The sequence below is a fragment of the Podarcis erhardii genome, assembly GCF_964252035.2.
Source record: "Podarcis erhardii genome assembly, chromosome: 3".
NCBI lineage: Eukaryota > Metazoa > Chordata > Lepidosauria > Squamata > Lacertidae > Podarcis > Podarcis erhardii.
This window is the reverse complement of record NC_138507.1, coordinates 101,356,481-101,380,071: the sequence shown is the minus strand read 5'-3', so window position 1 is coordinate 101,380,071 and position 23,591 is coordinate 101,356,481. Positions and strand designations below refer to the sequence as shown.

The 23,591-nt window shown below is 42.6% G+C and overlaps 1 protein-coding gene and 1 long non-coding RNA gene across 2 annotated transcripts in view; both read right to left on the bottom strand.

Annotated features, from left to right (window-relative positions):
• Nucleotides 1–23,591, bottom strand: part of LOC309338031 — a 201,728-nt gene that overhangs the window by 41,075 nt on the left and 137,062 nt on the right. The window lies entirely within an intron of this gene.
• Nucleotides 20,013–22,713, bottom strand: LOC309338628 (uncharacterized protein; the record flags this gene model as incomplete). Its single annotated transcript, XM_081855948.1, has 3 exons — nucleotides 20,013–20,600; nucleotides 20,698–22,048; nucleotides 22,266–22,713. The coding sequence occupies 3 exons, from the start codon at nucleotides 22,711–22,713 to the stop codon at nucleotides 20,447–20,449; spliced, it is 1,953 nt and encodes a 650-aa protein (XP_081712074.1). The 3' UTR covers nucleotides 20,013–20,446.

The following is a 23,591-nucleotide window of genomic DNA, read 5'->3' as shown; positions in this document are numbered from 1 at the left end:
CTGGCGCCAGGGGTCAAAGAATCTTAAAATGTGAGTGTTGTAGGGAACCACATGGATCATTTGGTCCAACTCCCTGCAGTGCAGGAATCTTTTGCCTAATGTGGAGCTCGCATCCATGACCCTGAGATTAAGATTAAGAATTCCACCATTCAATATGGCTGCCGGAACCAGCCAGCAGGGTCTGCTCTGACTCAATGAAAATGAATTGGCTGCAGTCAGGGCCCTAACAGACTTCCGGTGAGCCACAGCCACGAAAAAGGAGTGCGAGGCTACCCTCCGGGGGATCTCGAACAACACAGGGGTCCAGAGGCCTCACGAAGGCTCCGTGAACCTCGAAACCCCAGGAGGATTATCCTGGGGGACATAGTACCCAGTGGTGCTTTATGTGCTCTCCTGTTTTTTAGTTTTTAACAGGATTTGAGCTGCAACATGAGGGGAAGCAACAAACCCCATGCTGTGAAGCCTCAGGCTCCGAGTGAAAGCGGTGAGCCTCCAACAGCAGTTAAGAAGCTGGGATACAAATAAGGCAACGAAAGCAACAACAAATAGAAATCTGGCCAAGAAATTTGGCTAAGAAAACCAGCAGAATAAGAAGATGTGGGGAGAAAGGAGAAGGAGTCCACTGCAGCGGTAAGAGTAAAATGCAGTATAACGGAAGGCTGGGAGAGGAGAGAAAGTAAGAAAGTAACCGCTAAGTGGGTGTAGCGGAGAGACCTCGGATACAAAGTATAAGAAATCTGAGGCAACAAAATGACTGAAAATATCTTAATGGACTAGAGAGAAGTGAATGGAAATTCTTTGTCCAGGTTGGAGTGTGTTACGCCAGCAACTAGTTTGGGACACATAAGTGAGACTCTGCAATCAACCCTCTCGCTTGCCTGTTTAAACAGTGCCTGTTTTAAATAGTGCTTAAATTGTGATTTCCACCTCCCACGTTTAAACAGTGATTGTTTTATGCTTGAGGCATCTGGAGGACTAAAAATTGAACTGGAAATAAGAGAAACTGAAATGCTGAGAGGCAGCGTCTCTTTAAGGAGGTTTGGGAGGAGAACACGAACTGTATGAGGAGAGTTTGAGAATACAGCGGGACTCTCCGCCGCCATTTCACATTTTGTTTCCTCCTCCTTCTTTAAAGGGGTACACAACAACAACTAATTAGGAGAAGATGGACGCTGCACTTTAAGCGATTGAATTACCGCTTTAGTCGGAAGAGACTGGGGGCAAACGGACAAGGGGAAAAGAAAGGAAGGCTTAAGTAGGACTTTTCGGCAAGACCTTTCATTACCCCGGGAAGCTCCTCTCCTCGTGGAGCTCCCTCCGCTTAGGTCCACCTCTCTTCCCCATTTCTGCTCTCACATTGAGACTCACCTCGTATCCTGTTCCTGTTCCTGAGAACTTTTTGGTTGTGTGTCTCCCCCCTCCCTTTTTCTCAGATTCTTGTTGTTGTTTTCCCCTCTCCTTCCCTCTCCTTCTTTGTATTTTTTATATTTTAAGAGTTAAGACTTGGAAAGCAATTAAGGCGCCACCGTGTGGGGGTAGAAGGGAACCACATGGGAAAAACTACATTGGAAGAATAGAGAAAGTTAATATCTCAGCTTTGCGACCTCTAGGGGTGGGGAAAATCTTATCAGATAATTAATATAAGGCAACTAAGGCACCACCGTGTGGGGGCAGAAGGGAACTACACTAGAAGAATTACATTGGAGGAATAGAGAAATTCAATATCTCAGTTTAGCGACCTCTAAGGTAAAGGTAAAGGTACCCCTGCCCGTACGGGCCAGTCTTGACAGACTCTAGGGTTGTGCGCTCATCTCACTCTATAGGCCGGGAGCCAGCGCTGTCCGCAGACACTTCCGGGTCACGTGGCCACCGTGACAAGCTGCATCTGGCGAGCCAGCGCAGCACACGGAATGCCGTTTACCTTCCCGCTGGTAAGCAGCCCCTATTTATCTACTTGCACCGGGGATGCTTTCGAACTGCTAGGTTGGCAGGCGCTGGGACCGAACGGCGGGAGCGCACTCTGCCGCAGGGATTCGAACCGCCGACCATGCGATCGGCAAGTCCTAGGCGCTGAGGTTTTACCCACAGCGCCATCCGCATCCCTTTAGCGACCTCTAGGGGTGAACAATTTTACTAGTTAATATAAGCTGAAATACAAAATGAAAAAAGGGTGGGAACGCCAGTAGAAAGGAGACCACCCAGACAAGAAAATGGGAAAGAAGGGAAAGAAATCAAGGACTATGACAGCTTAATGGCGGAAATAAGGAAAGAATTTAAACATAATGAACAATATATTGAGAAAAAGTTATTAGAAGTACAGGATACATTGGATAAGAGATTGGAGGGGGTGGTGGGAGAGCTGACAGAAAAAGTAAAAGATTTGACGGTAAGATCCAAATCTCTTGAGGACTCAATGAAGAGGGTGCAAAAAGATATGAAAGAAAGTAGGAAGGATATGGATAGGATTAAAATAGAGGTCAAGGAGATAAATAAAATACAGGAAGAATTGTTGGACAGTATGGCAATGACTCAGATGAGACAGAAACAATCAAATCTGAAATTCAGGGGGATCCCAGAGGACCCAAATGAAAATATAAGATCTAAACTGGTTAAAGAACTGGCAGCTTGGTTAGATATGAAGGAAGAGGATATGGGATATTCGATAGCAAACATCTTTCGGATAAAAGTAAAATCCGATAAAGCTAGAGGGAAGAAACTGCCAGGAGACATATTAGTTATGTTCAACTCTTTGGACATGAGGAATGCAGTATTGAAACAGAACTATAACAAAAAGTTGTGTATTCAGGGAAAATCAATTATTATATTTAAATAGATTCCTTCAAGATTTCTTCGAACGAGAGATGTTTATAAAAAATTAACCAACCAGTTGAAGAAAAATGGGATCCAACACAGATGGGAATTCCCGGAACGGATTTCATTCTGTTTTAAGGAAAAAAGATTTAAAGTGTCTAGTCCTCTGGAGCTGGAAAAATTTGCAAGAAGGTACAAAAAGGAACTGGAAAGGATGGGGGGATGGGAGGAAGGGGAGCAGATGGAGGGAGAGAGGGGGAGATGGAGGGAGTGGGGAGGGAGAAGAGGAGGAAAATTCAGGAGAAGAAAAAGAAAAGGAAGAGACAGAAGATAAGGAACAGTAGACCTAACTTAGATTTGATAACCTATTTATTGTATATCAACCATGGCTTTAAATATACTGTCGTGGAATGTGAACGGGCTTAATAATAAAAATAAAAGGAACCAGATTGCCCACGTATTATTAAAGAGGAACCTTGATTTAATTTGTCTACAAGAGACTCATGTAACAAGGAAGCATAAAAGAATCTTAATTAATAAGAGATTAGGGTTGGATTTTGTTGCATCAGATAATGTTAAGAAAAGAGGAGTGGTATCATATATAAAAGTAAAGCTCGACCCAAAATTAATTTATAAAGACGAAGAGGGGAGAATGATAGTAGTACTGTTATTCTAAAGCAGCAATGCTGCAGCAAGCAAAGGCTCTAACAGCTCAGACAGCTGCTAGTGGCTGTAAAGCCAGACAGGATGTGTGTGACTGCTGCCATGGCAACAAAGGGGCAGTCCATCCTTATTGAGCACAGGATATGAGCTCAGTGTGTGTCATATGACCTGTACAGGATGTACATGGGTGGAGTTTGGAGTTTCTCTCCGTTTGTTGAAGAGAGCAGACATCTTTTACTGTATGACTGCTATAGACAGGAATAAAAGCAATGTAGTTACATTTCTGTCTGTGTCTGATTCCCCTCCCTGGGGATATGCAGGGAGGAGGAGAAGGAGGAGAAGCAGTTGGTGTGTTTTTCTCACAGCCTGAGGAAAATCGCCGGAACGGACCTCGTGTGTGCATTCCTGCCGGGAGTCGCCGGAGGGAGGTCAAAGGAATTCAGCCGGTGCCTGCAGATAGGCACATACCTCTGACCGAGCCTGAATTCTAACAGTGGTAGCAAGAGCCAGATGGTTTCTTCGATCCATGGGAGTCTGCATCAAAGAGTGGCAGAGCTGCTGTTTCCATTGCTCCATGGAAGCCTGAAGTGAGAGGCTATTTCTCTGCAGCCAGAAGCTCACCAGAGGAAGCTGAAAGCCAAGCTACGGAGCCCAGGTATGAGATTTTCGGGCTTAAAAGTGTGAATGCAGATTGATTCATTCTCTGCTTCGAGGGAGCCGCGTTTGGGAAAAACAGCTCCGAGAGAGGAGAACTCTGCATTCCAAACATTCCTGTGGTTAATCCTGTCCAAGGAAAAGGAATGCAGTTGCTTAGCAACGCAGGCCAGTTTCAAGATAAGGGCTGGAAGTCAGGCAAAAACAGCTGGTGTTTTGACTAGGCCCTTAGAAAGGAACTCTTGAAAGCGACTCTGCAAGCGGCCAGTGTTAAAGCTGCCAGGTGCACAGAGTGTAAACAAGCCAGCTATTGGATTTTAGAGGCTTGTGTTTGAGAGTCAGTGCAAGGACTCAAAATGAATGCTAAGAAGGGGGGAGCCCTGCCTTCTCCGCCCCTCCTGACCAGTGACAATTATGCATCTTGGTCTATTAAGATGAAGGCCCTGCTGCAGAATCAGAGACTGTTTGGGGTGATTGAGAACCCCATCCCTCCAGCACCAACGCGTGCATGGGAGTCACAGGATGTAAAGGCCAGAACTGCTATAATTCTGTGCGTGTCAGACTCTGAGCTTATTCATATACAAGATTTACAGCACGCGAGAGATGTTTGGGACACGCTGAGAAGAACACATCAGAGAGATGCAGGTTCTTCAGCGTTGCTGTATTTTGAGAAGTTGACCAACCTGAGGCTTGCGCCTGATGGAGATGTTCAAGCGCACCTGACGGAAATGAAATTTCTGCGTCAACAGATGGTGGAACGCAATTTCTGTCTGCAGGAGGAAGTGTTTTGCTTCATGGTCATCAACAGTCTGAATCGGACTTACAAAACAGTTGCCAGTCAGCTGGGGTCCCTCCCAGCAGCTGATCTAACGTCGGAGAGGGTCTTTGCCGTGGTTCTTTGTGAACATGACAGACTCGCCGCCCTGGAAGTCAAGGACAGGGGGAGACAAGAACGGAGTTCTGACACCCCCACTGCTACAGCTACTGGAGAAAATGCCGTAGCTTTGAACGTTGTCCGATGCTACAATTGTGGACAGACTGGGCATCTTCAGCTGTACTGCAAGAAGCCACGTCAGAACAAGGGAGCCAAGGGAAGCTCCACAAAGTCTGAGGCGTCAGGCAGAGGTCATGCCAAGTCACAGACGAAGCCTGCAAAGGCTTTGATGTCGAAAGGAACCAAGCCGGATGTGGAGAACGTTTTTATCATAGACACTGGGTGCACATTTCACATGACCCATCGTAGGGATTTGTTTTCGTCGTTTAAGAAGCAAAGCTTCGTTGTACAACAAGCCAGCGGTCAAGAGCTAAAAGCCACCGGAATTGGGACTGTGTATCTTAAAAGTCAGAACTTGACTATAAACAATGTTTATTTGGTTCCAGAGTTGAAGTACAATCTGCTCAGCGTATCGCAGATTGCCAAGAAGGGACTAAAACTGTCCTATGATGATCAACACTGCGAGATCTACAAAGATGGAGAGTTGTATCTTTCTGCCGAAGAGAAAGATGGACTATGTTTGTTGACTTTTGATCAAAGCGATTACATGGAATGTAATTCTTGTGATTCTAACATGATTTCTTTTGCAGGTGTAGCCAAGAAGAACGCCAACCAGGTCACCTCGAGGGTCGACAAGGCATTTCAGCGGGTGTATGCTGATGTGATTGGTCCTTTAGCACCATCTAGAGGCAATGCAAAGTATTACCTAATATGTGTTGATTCTTTCACAGGTTTTGTATGGATTTATCTTTTGGAGAGACCGAAAGAAGCCTTAGAAAGGTTTAAAGAGTTTTGTGACACGGTTAAAAATATGCATGATGCTGACATAGATTGTCTTTGCACAGATGAGAAGCCAATTTTTCTTTTACAGGATTTCCAGAGGTTCCTGAAGAAGGAAGGGATAAGACACAAAATTGCAGCTTCCGAAGAAGCTTGGAACAGATGTGTCTGTGTTAGGGTGAACAAAGAATTGCAAAAGGGAATGGAAGCGCAATTGCTTAGTTCACATCTGCCACATGAGTACTGGTCTGAATCGCTAATGTCATTTTGTTATACGTGGTTGAGAAAGTTTTCAAAAGAGTTGGGAAGTTCTCCTTTTGAGAAACTGTTCCACAGAAAACCTTCTGTTGCCCATTTCAAGGTTTTTGGGTCTCATGTGAGGACAGAAGCTCCGGGTGGAGTAAAGAATGCCAGAGGCATTTTTGTGGGTTATGAAAAGGGTCTCTACAGAGTAATTTTGTCTGAATCTGGTAAGGTGATTCTCACAAAATTTCTAGAGAATGCTCCTGAACAGGAGAGAGTGGTTGTTCACACATTTCCCACAGGTGATGATGATTCTGATGATGATGATGATGATGTTGATTTTGTTGAGTTCAGTAGTACTGATGACAGCGATAGCTCAGACAGCTCAGTTGTCACAGTCATTGAGAGGAAATCTCACGTAATGACTAGACCCTCAGAAGAGGAGGAAGACGAACCACTGTTTACAATTGATACTGGTTCTCCAGAGAGTCCAAAGGCTGAACCAGAAAGCAAAGAAGAGCAGCACTTCTTACGTAGGTCTGAGAGAGCAACGAAGGGTGTACCACCCAAGAGGTATTCGAAAGAGTTTGCTAACCTAGCTGTTGCTATTGTAAACGACCAAGGTCAAATTGAAGCTGTGTCAGAGACAAAGGCACAACAGGGAGTTGTTAACCAAGGTAATGCAGAAGCACTCATTCCTTGGAAGTCACACAACCAGAGAGGTACATTGGTAAAACCAGTGGCGGGTAGTTCCAAGGGTGGAACTGAAACAACAGGGGAATGTTATAAGTATAACAACTGTTTGTTTTCTTCTCTGGATGACGCTTTGCTCGCAGCACGCATTGATACTTTAGGGGGAGTATGTTATTCTAAAGCAGCAATGCTGCAGCAAGCAAAGGCTCTAACAGCTCAGACAGCTGCTAGTGGCTGTAAAGCCAGACAGGATGTGTGTGACTGCTGCCATGGCAACAAAGGGGCAGTCCATCCTTATTGAGCACAGGATATGAGCTCAGTGTGTGTCATATGACCTGTACAGGATGTACATGGGTGGAGTTTGGAGTTTCTCTCTGTTTGTTGAAGAGAGCAGACATCTTTTACTGTATGACTGCTATAGACAGGAATAAAAGCAATGTAGTTACATTTCTGTCTGTGTCTGATTCCCCTCCCTGGGGATATGCAGGGAGGAGGAGAAGGAGGAGAAGCAGTTGGTGTGTTTTTCTTACAGCCTGAGGAAAATCGCCGGAACGGACCTCGTGTGTGCATTCCTGCCGGGAGTCGCCGGAGGGAGGTCAAAGGAATTCAGCCGGTGCCTGCAGATAGGCACATACCTCTGACCGAGCCTGAATTCTAACAAGTACAAATCACCTTTCAAGGAGAAAAGATAATTGTCGCCGGAATATATGTGCCTAACGATAAAAAGTCAGGTTTTTTTCTGGAATTGGGTAATAAGTTAATAGACTGGATGGAACAAAAATTGATATTGATGGGGGACTTCAATGGAGTGGTTCGAACTTAGATAGATCAATAAAAAAGCAAGAAATGAAGGAAGGTAAATTACCTAGAACCATCTTTGATTTGGTCCATAATATGGGATTAATTGATGCCTGGAGATTTAAAAACCCTACTATAAAACAGTTTACCTTCTTCTCAAACCCAAACCAGAGTTATAGAATAGATGTTATAGAATAGATGTATAGAATAGAGTTATGAGAATAGATTATATCTGGATCTCGAAGGAACTGACGCAACATTTACTTAAATCAGAAATTCTCCCACAAACCATATCAGACCACAATCCAGTATATATGGAGATAAAGGGAAAGGACTCTAGAACATTCAGATGGAGAATGAATGAAAAATTATTTAATGACCAAAAGATAATAAACAAGGCGAAAGAGACAATCAAAGAATATTTCAATTGAAATTTAAACAAAGGAACATCTATAGAAACGGTATGGGATGCAGGAAAGGCCGTTATGAGAGGCTTCCTAATTCAGAGAAAAAGCCACCTAAAAAAAGAAAAAGAGAAAAGGAAAGAAGAAATCTTATTACATCTTATGGAGAATGAAAGACAGTTAACTAACTTTCTATGATAGTGAACCAGGAGATTGAATGGAGGATTAAAATGATGAAACAAAAGAACTTTGAATCAGTGAATAAGATAGGGAAATACCTAGCGTGGCAATTAAGAGAAAGGAAAAAACAAAATATGATATGTAAGATAAGGGATGGAGAAAGAACAGTGGAAGATCCAATAGAGATAAAAAAGATATTTCAGAAATACTATAAGGAATTATATAAAAGAGAAAATGAAATAGATAATGAAATAGAAGGTTATTAGGAAAAACATCATTTGCAACAAATGATCAGGAAAGCAATAAAGAAAATGAAAATAGGAAAAGCACCGGGGCCAGATGGCATATCGGCCAAGTATTACAAAATATTAAGTGACCAACTATCACCAATACTATGTGAAGTTATGAATAACATCTTAAAAGAAGGGAAAATTCCAAATACTTGGAAAGAAGCCTACATTACCTTAATCCCTAAAAAAAGATGTGGATGGCCTTGAGGTGAAAAACTACAGGCTGATCTCATTATTAAATAATGATTATAAACTATTTGCCGACGTCCTGGTGGAAAGACTAAAAAAAGTGTTAAATAAAAGAATCCATAAAGACCAAGCAGGTTTCCTACCGGGGAGACAACTAAAAGATTACGTAAGAATCATGATAGATATTATTGAATACTTGGAAAGCAGAATAGATAAGCAGGCAGCGCTGATATTTATAGATGCCGAAAAGGCATTCGATAATATCTCTTGGCGCTTTATGAAGGAAAATTTGAAAATGATGGGGATTGGAGAAGGATTTGGAAAAGGTTTTGAAGCTATTTATCAAGAGCAAAAAGCCAAACTTATAATAAACAATAATATATCAGAATCTTTTGATATTGCTAAAGGGACGAGGCAAGGGGGTCCTCTGTCTCCCCTACTATTTATAACAGTGCTGGAAGTATTTAATAAGAGGTTGAGGGAAACAATGGAGGTCAAAGGAGTGAAGGTAGGAAGTAAGGAATATAAAATGAAAGCTTCCGTGGATGACATAGTATTAACATTGGAAGACCCAAAGAATAGTCTGCAAGAAGCATTACAGAAATTAGAAGAGTTCGGTAAAGTGGCAGGCCTTAAACTCAACAAGAGCAAGACTAAAATGTTGATAAAAAATATAAGCAAAGAAGATACAGTAGAATTAGAACAAAAAAACAGGAATTATGGCAGCAAAGAAGGTGAAATATCTCGGAGTGTGGATTACAGCTAAAATCATAAACTTATATAAAGATAATTATGAGGCTACTTGGAAGAGTATTAAGAAAGATCTGGAAATCTGGGAGAGTCTGAAACTTTCTTTTTGGGGGAGGATATCAGTTATTAAAATGAATGTCTTGCCCAGAATGCTATTTTTGTTTCAAACTATTCCAGTAATTAAAGGGCTGAAACAGTGCAAAGAGTGGCAAAGGGCTTTGGCGAGATACATTTGGCAGGGAAGAAGACCACGAATAAAAATGAAAATATTGGTAGATAAAAAAGAGAGAGGAGGTTTCTCATTACCAGATTTGAGTTTATATTATGAAGCGGCATGTTTAATGTGGGTGAAAGATTGGATAAAACTGGAAAATACTGACATTTTGGATTTAGAGGGCTTCGATAACAGGTACGGGTGGCACCTGTGGTATGAGTGGGTGAAAGTTCATAGAGGCTTTCTAAATCATATTATTAGAGGACCAATATTCCAAGTTTGGGAAAGAAATAAAGATTTGTTGGAAAAGAAAACACCCTGGTGGATTTCACCAATAGAAGTGCTGACTGTCAAAAAAACTAATATGGAGGGGGGGGAAGCCACTTATGAAGAACTTACCAGGAAAACTGATCAGGGCATAAAACTTAAACCCTATGAAGAGGTAAAGAACTTATTTACAGGGTGGTTGCAATACTACCAGGTAAACGACTTGCTAAAAGAAGACAAAAAGAAATTAGCATTTGAAGATAAAAAATCTAACTTTAATGTGGAAGTTATAGAAGGTAAAAATAAAACTTTGTCTAGGATGTATGATCTCTTACTGGATTGGTACACAAAAGATGAAGAGGTGAAGGAGGCTATGACCAAATGGGCCATGGATATTGGTCACAATATTGATTTTGTAATGTGGCATGAATTGTGGAATGTTAATATGAAGTTAACGGCATGTACAGCATTGAGGGAGAACCTTTTGAAAATGATTTATAGGTGGTATCTCATGCCAGTGAAGTTAGCTAAGATTTACAGATTGAAGAGTAAGAAATGCTGGAAATGCGGACAGGTAGAAGGTGATTTCTATCATATGTGGTGGACATGCAGTAAGGTGAAAGGCTTTTGGGAACTGATTTACAATGAGCTTAAAATTTTTTTGAAATATACTTTTCCAAAAAAGCCTGAAGCCTTCCTGCTAGGAATGACTGGCAAAGAAATTAAAAAAGAAGATAAAAATCTATTTCTCTATGCCACAATGGCCGCAAGAACCATGTTAGCACAAAACTGGAAAATGGAGGCAATACCTACTATAAGTGACTGGCAAGTCAAGATGATAAACTATGCTGAGCTAGCTAAAATAACAGGAAGATTAAGGGATCAGGACGAACAGAAATTTCATGACAACTGGAATAAATATTTGACGTATATAAGAATTAATTGTAGAACTTTGATGACACTGGCAGGACTGGAATAACTCTAACAGCGAATGGCTAATAACTAAAGGAGATAAAATATGTGATTCCAGAATTTATTTGATACTTACCAAAGGAGTGGAGGGAAGTCTAAGGCTCAGTGGAGCTTAAAACAACTATGTAATATATGTATGATTCATGGACTGGATACGACACATGTAATTTATGTATTATATTTTGTATTTGTTTATATGTATATATAATGATAAACCAATAAAAATTCATTTTTTTAAAAAAAAGAGAGATTAAGATTAAGAATTCCATGTTCTACCAACTGAGCTAGCAGCATCAATAGGTCTCTCACCATGGCCCCCCATGGCAATGTTTCTCCCCACCATACAGGGTTTAAAAAGCCCTTGTTAAATGTTAGCCCTGCTTGCAATTGACTTTGGGGACCAGATCCTGGTTGAGAGTTCCCTGGATCAGCCCAGATCAAGGAGGAAAGTCAGATACTGTTTCTTAGGCAGGGGGGAGAGAGATGAATAAATTCACTCCAGATGAAATACCGATATCAACTTGGATGAAGATATCCACTAAGAAGGCTAGTTCAAAGTGGAATGTTTTGAGTAGGTGCTAAAAAGACAATAGAGAAAACACTTGTCAGATATATAATGGGAGGAAGTGCCGCTATCTTCCATGAAGACTTTGTGAAGATATCTGGCATATTGATTTCTGAAATGTAGGAGCTGTTTTTTGTCTACATTTGGAAAGCGTTGAATGCCATTTTGGATCAAGATGGCAGACTAGACTGTTCCAAACTACACTAATTTGGACACCCCTGAAGAGGCATTCACAAAATTTGGCATGATGCTCCCCAAGGTGGAAGAAAAGATATTTATTTGGTTGGAGAATCATATCACAAAATTAAAATAAGTGTAAATTTCCAGGGATAGTTCTTTTAAGGTTCATATCTTGCCTTAGAATGTACAAAACAGTGCCGTCCTCCCCTCACTTTGGTGTTACAGTGTGTGTTCGTTTTCTTTCCAGTCAGTGCCCACTGAACTCCCTATGTCCACAGTTAATGGGGACAGAATTGGGAAAACCATTAACTTAACAGCATGTGAAGAAAGTACTGGAAATTTGACTTCCGGTCGGTGCCAGCGATTAATGGCGGACTTTTCCCGGAGCTCCGGGAGAAGCCTGCTCCGCGGGTTCGGGTCCTGCCGCTACGGCAAAGCGGGGACCCTCAAAAATTACAGGTGGAGAAGCCTGTAAGCAAGGAGGCTCGGTGGGCACCATTACGACCCCTCCGAACTGCAAAAGAGCCTTTTTAAAGGCTCCGGAACAGTGTCGGGGGGAGCGCGGTGCTGAGAGCCGCTACCCAGCCTGTGGAGCGAAGCCGCGTCGCCATTATCGGAGAGCGCTGATTTCTTCCGGCAAATTGATCCTGAAAGCATCTACTCGTGAGTAGGATTAAAAGCTTAAATTCGACTTTAAAGAGCAAAAACTTAAAGACTTAAATTGGATTTTAAAGTTTAAAAGATTGGCCACCACGGGAAAGGTACAAAAAGGAAGTCTGCCTTACCGCATTGTAGTGAGAAGAAAGCAAAGAGACTATTAAGCTGAAACCTTTGAGGATTGTATTTGAATAACAAACCCATTGCCTAAAAGCAAGATACCCCCTCACCTAGCGGGCAGGAGCGGTGAGGGAGAACTGTCACTGAAACTATTCACCTGCATGAAAGGAAAGAATTGAACTTTACCCACTGCCTTTTGTATCCTGGGTACGGACTGCTTTGTAAGAAGGGAAAAAGAACTTTGAATTGCCAAAAAAGTGAGCCTGGAAATAACTGGGAAAGATACATTGTTGAGGACTTTACCTGGACTGTTACATATTTGTAACTATTTAAGAAAAAAGTGCTGGAACTGGGGGTTTTCTCTCCTTTAGAAGAGATGGGGGGAACTTTGAAACAGTATATCTGTTGCAAGAACTGTGAACTGTGAATGCAAGTTGGGAATTTCCCCCTCTAGAGGAGACTTTGTTACATTGTGAGAAACAACTAAGCAACTAGAAGCTGAGCCACTGGAAATTTACTAGTAAAAACAAATCTAGGAGTGTGGGACTGACCTTGGCCTGGCTGATAGTGGCATGGCAGATGGCAAAGGAAAGATAGATCAGGCTCAGGAGAAAAACCTCAGATCCGGCAAAACCTACAGTACTACACAGCCAAGAAGGGCCTCAGTGATAGGAGCAGCTGCGGCCTCGCAAATAAAATCTAAAGCTATGTCTGCAGAAGATGCTTTGATGAAAGCTCTTGGAAAAATAAATGAATCTCTGGAATTTTTAACGAAACAAGGGACTGATACAAGCAAACAAGTAGCTGAGATCTCAAAAAAACTAGATTTGAATACTTCCAGCCTAAAAGAATTGGGAACTCAAGTTACTGCTAATGCTCAGAATATTGGGAGACTCCTAGAGGAATCAGCCACTACACGAAAGATTGCTGAGGAGGCAAAGGAGATTGCAACTGAAACTCAGGGAAAAATACCACCAGTTGTGAAGAAACTGGCGGACCATGATTTATCCTTTGCTATGATAGATCTTCAAAGGAGGGATCGTAACTTAAGATTGAGATTTGTCCCAGAAAGTGAACAGGACAACCTGGTGGATTTTATCACAAAAGAACTTTATGACTTTTGGCAAGAAGGCCTGCAGGGGGAGGAGGTCAAGATTGTGAGTGCATTCAGACTTGGAATAAGACAAAAAAAAATAAACCAAGAGACTGTTTGATTACTTTGGGATCAAAGGAGGAAAGAGATAAAATTTTAAACCTGCACTATCAAAATACACTGCAAATTGAGGATTCTTTCATGGAGATCTTCAAAGATATCCCAAAGCCCATTCTAGATGCAAGAGAGGACTACAAAGATCTGGTTGTACTACTGAAAAAAAGCAGAATCTTCTTTAGGTGGGAATTCCCCCAAGGCCTATCTTTCAAATACAGAGGAAAGAAAGTTAGAATAAAGACACTGAGTGATAAAGATAAATTCTTGAGAGATCACGAAGAAGACTTAGTGAAGGAAGCAGAACTTGGAGAAGAGCCAACAATACCAGGATTGATTTATTTCATCGGACAGAGTGAAAAAAAGAGGAGTGGTTATATACGCAAAGGATAGATTGACGCCGAAACAAATATTTAAAGATGAACAAGGAAGATATCTGGCAATTGAAATTCAAGTACAAGGCCAGAAATTTTTGATTCTAGGAATCTATGCACCAAATGAAGGCAAATCTGAATTCTTTAAAAAGTTGCATGAGATTTTGCTGGACTACATGGACTCAAATATAATTTTGATGGGAGATATGAATGGAGTTGTCTCTACAAACATGGATAAAGCACAAAGACAAGTAATTTCTAAAGACGGAAGGTTACCAAAAACATTTTTTGAAATGACTGACAATATGGACTTAGTTGACATTTGGAGATTAAAAAATCCTCTTGAAAGAGAAGGAACCTTCTTTTCTGAAGCCAAAATGACCTGGACTAGAATTGACCAAATATGGGTCACTAGAGGACTGGCATCGAAGATAAAAAAAGTGGAAATCTGCCCAAAGACTTGCTCCGACCATAACGCCGTGAAGATGGAGATGAATCAAACAACAGCTGGCACTTTCAGATGGAGGATGAATGACTCATTATTTAGAGACAAAGAATTTTGTAAAAAGGCCCAAAAAACACTAAGAGACTATTTTGAAATTAACATGAGGACTAATGTGGGAAAAAGAGTAATCTGGGACGCAAGCAAAGCGGTCATGAGAGGTTTCTTGGTACAACAAAATGCAATAAAGAAGAAAAGCCAAAACGAGAAAAAGGATAAGATCTTAGAAAAAATTAAAGAAGGAGAAAAGAAATTGAGATCAAAACCAAAGTCTCAGGAGATCTTGAGAGAAATTAAATTATACCAAATCCAATACATGGAACTGATGAACCAAGAAATAGAATGGAAAATCAAACAAATGAGACAGAAAATGTTTGAATCTGCTGATAAATGCGGGAAATTCTTGGCTTGGCAATTGAAGAAGAGACAAAAATTAAATACAGTGACAAACTTAGAAGTGGATGGAAAGAACATTAACAACCCAACTGAAATCAGAAGCTGCTTCCAGAGATACTTTAAACAATTATACGCACAAGGGCCACAAAAAGACACTGATATAGAACAATTTTTGGAGAAAAATGGGATGAAGGAAATTTCAAGTGAAGACAAAGTGCTTCTGAATCAGAAAATAACTGAACAAGAAATAGAAGATGCCATCCAAAACATGCAACTGGGCAAATCTCCGGGGCCTGATGGACTGACTTCCAAATATTATAAGGCGTTAAAAGAATGGCTAATACAACCTTTGAAGGAAGTCTGTAATGAAATTCTTGAGGGGAAAGAAGCACCTGATACGTGGAAAGAGGCTTTTATCACGCTTATACCGAAGACAGAGACTGAAAAGACTCAACTGAAGAACTACCGCCCAATCTCTTTATTAAATGTGGATTACAAAATTTTTGCTGACATTTTAGCTAAGAGACTGAAAAAAGTTTTGATGGGGGAGATTCATAGGGATCAATCGGGCTTCCTCCCGAGAAGGCATTTATCAGATAATGTAAGGAACATAATAGACATCTTGGAAATGTTAGAAGTAAATATAAATACAAAAGCTGTTTTGATATTTGTGGACGCGGAGAAAGCCTTCGACAATATTTCTTGGACCTTTATGAAGAAGAATCTCCATGGGATGGGGGTAGGCCAAGGTTTTGAAAACGGTATAGGCACAATTTATTCTGAACAAAAAGCAAAGCTAATTGTAAATAATGTTATTACAGAAGAACTTAAGATAGAAAAAGGGACACGTCAGGGGTGCCCAATTTCCCCACTACTTTTTATTTCGGTCCTGGAGGTTTTGCTGAACATGATAAGAAAAGACCAGCTGGTTAAAGGGGTTCAGGTCGGAGCGAGACAATATAAATTGAGAGCATTTGCAGATGATTTGGTACTCACATTGCAAGAGCCGGAATCCAGTACGAAAAGGGTTTTGGAATTAATTCAAGAGTTTGGTCAAGTGGCAGGATTTAAATTAAATAAATTAAAGACTAAGGTATTAGAGAAAAATCTAACAGTAAGAGAGAAGGAGAGGTTTCAGAATGAAACAGGTTTAACTGTGGTTAAGAGTGTAAAATATTTGGGGATTAATATGACAGCTAAAAATATGAACTTATTTAAGGACAATTATGAGAAATGTTGGAACCAAGTGAAAAAAGATTTAGAAATTTGGTCAAACTTGAAGCTTTCTTTGTCTGGTCGAATAGCAGCTATTAAGATGAATGTATTGCCTAGAATGTTATTTTTGTTCCAAACACTGCAAATTGTTGATAAGATGGAGTGTTTTAAGGGATGGCAGCGAGATATTTCCAAATTTATCTGGCAGGGCAAAAAACCCAGAATAAAATTTAAGATTTTAACTGATGCAAAGGAAAGGGGGGGATTTGCCCTGCCAGACTTGAAACTTTACTATGAATCAGCAGCTTTCTGCTGGTTGAAGGATTGGCTGCTCCTTAAGAACACAGACATTTTAGATTTGGAAGGTTTTAATAACTTCTTTGGGTGGCATGCATATTTGTGGTATGACAAAGTTAAGGTTCATAAAGGCTTTAAAAATCATATTGTCAGGAAAGCACTGTACAATGTTTGGATCAGATATAAAGACCTACTGGAGAACAAAACTCCAAGGTGGCTTTCACCAATGGAGGCAAAAGCTGTGAAAAAACTTAATATGGAGTGTATATGGCCGAAATATTGGGAAATTTTAGAACAGGAGGGTAGTATCTTCAAATTGCAGAGTTTTGAGAAATTAAAGGATAAAGTGAAAGATTGGCTCCACTATTACCAAATAATGGAGGTTTACAAGATGGATAAGAAAATTGGCTTCCAGGTGGAGAAATCTAAATTGGAAACAGAACTGTTAGAACCCAATACTAAGAATTTATCAAAAATGTATAACTTGCTGCTGAAATGGAATACGCAGGATGAAACAGTTAAATCAGCTATGATTAAGCGGGCGCAAGATATTGGTCATAACATTATGTTTGCTGACTGGGAAAGGTTGTGGACCACCAGCATGAAATTTACGGCGTGTAACGCCTTGAGAGAAAATATTATGAAAATGATCTATAGGTGGTACATGACCCCAGTCAAGCTTGCAAAAATTTACCACTTGCCAGATAACAAATGTTGGAAGTGTAAAGAAAATGAAGGCTCATTCTTTCACCTCTGGTGGACGTGCCCAAGGATTAAGGCTTTCTGGGAAATGATATATAATGAAATGAAAAAGATGTTTAAATACACTTTCTTGAAGAAACCAGAGGCCTTTCTCCTGGGTATGGTCAGCCATGTGGTGTTAAAGAAGGACAGAACTTTGTTTTTATATGCCACAACAGCAGCAAGGATCCTTATTGCAAAGTATTGGAAGACATCAGACCTACCCACTCTGGAAGAATGGCAGATGAAGATGACAGATTACATGGGACTCGCAGAGATGACGGGCAGAATCCGAGACCAGGAGAAAGAGACAGTGGAAGAAGATTGGAAGAAATTTAAGGACTATCTCAACAAATACTATAAGATTAAAGAATGTTAGATTGACATGGATTTAAAAATACTGTGGTTTTCAGAGACATTAGAGTAAGAAAAGGAATGGAATTAGTAAAAAAACTTTTGGGAAATAAGGGGATGGAGTTGCTGATGGGATAATGAAACTAGAATACAAAACGGTGAGGTATGAGGAAGTTGGGGAAATTAGGTTGAGAAAATAAGTTTTGGAATTATACTTGTTGTCTTTTGTTTGTGTTTGTTTTCATTGTAGTTGTTTTGTATTTGTATGTTTTTATTGGAAAGTTTAATAAATATCATTTAAAAAAAAGAAAGAAAGTACTGGAAATTTACAGCCTGTGAAGTATTGAGCGGAAAACCTAATCAAGATGTTTTATAGATGGTACTTAACACCTACCAAAATAGCTAAAATGTATAAGACAAAAACAAATCTGTGCTGGAGGTGTGATAAAACAGAGGGGACACTTATATATGTTTGGTGGACCTGTGAAAAAAATCAAAAGCTTCTGGAACACAGTGTATGATGAGCTTAAAAAAATGTTTAAGTACAAAGGGACCTTGGGTTAAGTACTTAATCTGTTTTGGAGGTCCGTTCTTAACCTGAAACTGTTCTTAACCTGAAACAGCACTTTAGCTAATGGGGCCTCCTGCTGCTGTCGCGCCGCTGGAGCACAATTTCTGTTCTCATCCTGAAGCAAAGTTCTTAACCCCAGATACTATTTCTGGTTTAGTGGAGTCTGTAACCTGAAGCATATGTAACCTGAAGCGTATGTAACCCGAGATACCACTGTATAACTTTATGAAAAATACAGAAGCTTTTCTACTAGGGATAACGGACACAGGTATAGCAAGAGAAGATCAGAATATATCCCTCTATGCCACAGGAGCGTCAAGGATCCTAATTGCTAAAAAGTGGAAAAAAGAAACTGTGCCAACAAAAAAGGAATGGCAAGACAAACTGTTAGATTATATTGAAGTGGCTAGATTAACAGAGGCAATTAGAGATCACCCTAGACAAGAGTTTCAAAAAGTTTGAGGGAAATGCAGAGAATACTTCACAAAACAGTGCCCTAAAATACATACCTGGACTTGTGGTTCGAGGACCCGACCCCCGCGAAGTAAAATGAAGACACAGGGACACGTGATATAAGGTTAATGGGCTAGAAAAGGCCACAACTTTATTGATTACAGCAATGAAAAGGTATTGGCTTAGGCATTGGATCGTGAAACAAGTGGGTTTATTCACCAGGGGTTCATCACCTGTTGATGCTAATCCAACTATAGGCTCACCCCTGATGTCACCGAGGGTCGTGCCATGGCCTCCCGCCAAGCAGGCTTCGGACGGAATACACGACCACCAGATTCCTTTAACGGAATACCCCTAGGGAATACCCCTAGAAATTGAAGGCATAGGCGATGGCCACACCTAGCACTTCGACACACCACAACACATTATTCCAATGCCTAACCGCCACCCGAGCTAAAGGCTCGCCGCCAATACCTTCAAAGCTGCAACCAATCCCAGATGCTTTTGCTGACACTAGCTAACCAAATGTCGTTCCCCAGATCCGATAAGTGGACGCCGTCATAAAGCTTGGTCGCCGATCCGGATATGGTCATGATAAATGACTCGGCCATACATAAAGCGCACCCAACGGGCTACCGCCCGATTTACAAGTTTCCTGGTTCTTTCAATGGCCATACAGCTTTGGCACCGCGCCAAACAGTTCTTTCCAAGAAGGAGGACCAGAACACCATTGTTCTGGGACACGAGGCTGCAAATGCATTCAAGTCTCTTTTTATGCTCCACAACAAGTCCACACTCCTTCTGTTAGCGAGGTCATTCTCCCCCAAATGAATCACAAGGATGTCAGGAGGGCTGAACTTGGCTACTTTCTCCCGAAGCAATGGCATAAGCTCCTCCCAACGCGCGCCTCTTCTCGAAAACCAGGAAACTCGAACACCATGTGGAAGGCCAAGATTGGGTGCGAAGCCGCAGCTCACCGCTCTTACGTGGGCCCAATGAACTATACTGTGGCCGCAAATCCATACGCTTCTCCTGAGCATAGCTGGGGGTAAAAGACAGAAAAGAAAAGGCGGATAAGTAGGGTAAAGCTGCAGGTCGCATACTAGCGAATATAAGACCTATAAGCATTGGATTTACACCAGCCCATTTCTTTGATCCTGTCTGCCCCAGGTGTGCGGCCGTGGTTGCGGCACCAATCCTAAATGAGTGCGCAGCGTACTCCTGGGAGGATAGACCACAAGCCTCAATAGTCTTGCGAAGTACTCTGGTGAACTGGTGCCTCAACAGGGGTGACCCATCTTCATGGACCAGGAACGGACCTGGGCCGGGTGGTCTGAGGTAGAGGTACCTCCTAGTGTCCTTTACCGGGCAAGGGCCCTGCTGTGCCGACGCCATGAGCTTAACTAGGACACCCTTACCAGCCTGATCCGTCTTGGACTGATGTATACGCACTGTCACAGCAGTTTCGGACAACTGCACATCCTCCCTCAGGAGGCCGCGTGTTAAACCTCGTGGACTGACTTCAAACACCACCTCACCAACTCTAAGCGCGCCAAAAAAGGCGACAGCGTATGCTGCGGAAAAGAGACGTGCTTCGAACTTGGACCAGCAAATAGACCTCAGTTTTATGCGGATCTGTGATAACAACCCGTAAGAAATCGACTTACGGCCCTCGGCCCTGGGAGGTTGTAACCTGCCCCAACCCTCAATGGCTCTACTGATCAAAAAGTCGCTACACGGGTCATGAGTAAATGTAGCTTTTGAAAAGAAGCTGATGGCAGCTACGTGAATCTTTAAGGTTTTGGGAGCACGTCCCAGATCATCAAGATGGGAAAGGTACTGCAAGACATCGTCAGTGGTAGGAGGTACATCATGTGAGAGCCCAGATAACCCAGACCTGAAACCAAGGAAATCACACCAGGCCTTTCTGTAGGACCTGAGAGTGGAGGGTGCCACGGACGCTAATACTCCCTATATCACTTTGCGTCTCCAACGTTCCACAGGTACTCCGGAAAGGGTTCGGGCGACAGTTGTGCTCCAGGTGCAAGCGACCGGAAGCGAGGTATCTGAAATCGAGACAGGGCATCGGCTATGTCATTATTGGCTCCGGGTACGAATTTGGCTGAAAATATTATGTTGTACTCAAGGCACCGGAGGACGAACACCTGCAGAAGGGCGGAGACCCTCTCAGACCGAGATGACTGCCTGGCTAGAATGTTCACCACCGCCAGGTTGTCGGTCCTGAAGCACACACGGTGATCTCGAAAATCCTCCATCCAGATGTGAACGGCCACCACTATTGGAAAGAACTCAAGAAAGGTGAGATCCCGCGTGATGGCCTGACCTTGCCATGTCGTTGGCCATCGTTGTGCACACCAGCGCCCCTTGAAGTACAAGCCAAATCCTAAGGACCCAGCTGCGTCCGATTGGACGTGGAAGTCTGATGACAAATTCAAGACATCCTGCCATAGAGATACCCCATTGTAGTTTTCCAGAAAAGTCGTCCACACCTCCAGATCCACCTTGACCGACCTGGGGAGGCGGACCCTGTGATGTGGGTGACTAAGACCAACTGACAGCCTGGCAAGGCGGGCACAGAAGGGGCGTCCGGGGGACACTACCCTGCAAGCGAAGTTAAAATGGCCTAATAAAGATTGAATTTGCCTAAGGGTGATCTTCCTCAGCCTAAGAGTGTCTTGAATTAATTCCTTAAGGGCTTCAATCTTTTCCGCAGGTAGGCGGGATGACTGGACCATTGTATCCAGCTCGATGCCCAGGTAAGTTAGGCGCATGGCTGGTCCCTCAGTTTTCTCGGCAGCAAGAGGAACACCCAAGTCCTGGGCCAGAGCTGAGAAGGCCTCGAGCAAGGAGGTGCATTCCCTAGTGTTGGGCTTACCCACGAAAAGAAAATCATCCAGGTAATGCGTGACCCCAATGGATTTGGTCCTAAAACGCAGGGCCCAGTCTAAGAACGTGCTGAAAGCTTCGAATGCCGAACAGGCCACTGCACAGCCCATTGGCATGGCCCTGTCCACGTAGTATTTTCCTTTAAATTTGAAACCTAGCAACCAAAAGTCACTAGGATGGACTGGCAAAAGGCGAAAGGCCGATTCGATATCGCACTTTGCCAACAGCGCCCCGCGACCAAAACTACAGATTAGCTTGACTGCCTGGTCGAAGGAGGCGTATTTAACCGTGCATAACTCTGGTGGGATGGCGTCGTTAACCGAGCCACCTTTCGGATAAGAGAGATTGTGAATAAGCCTAAATTCCCATGGGGTCTTCTTGGGCACGATGCCTAATGGTGATACGTGCAAGTTTGGGATGGGGGGGCTGTCAAATGGGCCTGCTACCCTGCCTGCGCTCACCTCTTTGGCTATCTTCCTCTCAGCAACTTCTGGTCCCTCCCTTACCGACTTCTGATTGGGGGAATCTTTCGCTATTAAAGAGCCCGTTACAGGTATTCTGAACCCACTGGAAAAGCCCTCCCGAAGGTAAATAGCTGCATTTTTGTCTGGGTAAAAGGACAGAAAGTAGCAAAGGGGGGCAAGCTTAATAGGGGGAAAAGCCAACTCCCAAACCACCTCATCTCCTGTTCCCCGCCACGGGGGCTCCCCAGGAACTGGAATGATGGAACCCCCGGCCCCCACGAAAGGGCTGCCTCCCCCCTTTAAAGCAGGTTGCTACCGAATGAGCACCACCACATCTCTCGCATTCGTGAGGGTATTTACACGATGGCCTCTGGCACAACCCCTTGTTGAACTCCCAACATAACTTGTGCCTAAAATCCTTCCTAGACTCGATTCGGGCCGAACGGAATGAATCGGCCGGTTTCTTCTCTACGTATGGGCCCACTGATATTGACCAGATGCCATTCTCAATCTGATCCCATCGTGCTAACGGGATCCTGGAAGCCTTCCTACGAAACTTCTTAACATAACTTATGGCGGCAGCCTCCCCTGAGAGGGCGTAGGCCGTACGAATATGCGAAAGATACGCGACCAAATGCACAGCCCGTTTGGGATAAGCTGCTACAATCGTACGCATAAAAGCCTGAAAACCATCAAGCCAGTTCTCAAACGTCCTAGGCACGGAAGGGTACTTGTTCTTCCTCTTACCATGGGAATGCCTCCTTTCATCCCTGCCTAATTCCTCTGCAGGAGGAACCAACTTAAACATATCAACAAACTCACTATTTAAGATCTTTGCCTGCAAAGAGATGATCACCTGGTATAACATCAGAAGTTGAGTAGGTGGATGTAGTTGAATCCTTTAACAGAGCTCCATCCTTCCAATCTTGTGTTCCCCCAAACTTTTTACGGTGGCAATTGGCCCTGGGAGAGAGGCTGGTGCTGCAGCGTAAAGGCTGCTGGACGCGCCCCCCCATGGCACCTGGTTGGACGGCCACCGGGGGGGCGTGAGACCAGCCAGGTGAGCTGGAGGCAGGGGACAACGCCCCCTGCTAGGAGCAGTGTTCGGGCTCCTGCCCACAACCACTCCCCTCTCTTTCAGGGAGGAGAGTCTTTGTTTCAATTTATGTTGATTAATGCAAGAGACTTTGTGGATATTTAAGTTATAATTAGAAAAATCTTAATAATTATTCATAAAAGAAAAGTTTATAAGAAGTAAATAAAGAGGCCAGATACAGGATAAAGGAAGTCTTTTATTTGGTTGTTTGTATTGTTGTATGTTATGCTCACTGTGTTATGTTCATGTTTAATGAGGGTGGATTTGTGTATTGGGGGTGGGGCTGTGTTATGTTGTAAATAAAATTCCAATAATTAAAAAAAAAAAAATACCGAAAGAGGAATGTCTTTAGCAGGTGCTAAAAAGGCAACACAGAAGGCACATATTGAATGCCTTTGGAAACCTCTGAAGACATTATCACCATATTTGGCACACTGGTTCATGAGATGGAGGAGCTGGTTTTTATTTACATTTAGAAAGTTCTGGATGTCATTTTGAATAAAGTCTCCACTGCTTTGGACACCTCTGAAGATACAGTCAGCCAATTTGCCATGATGCTCCCCAAGGTGGAATAGAAGGTACAGTGGTAC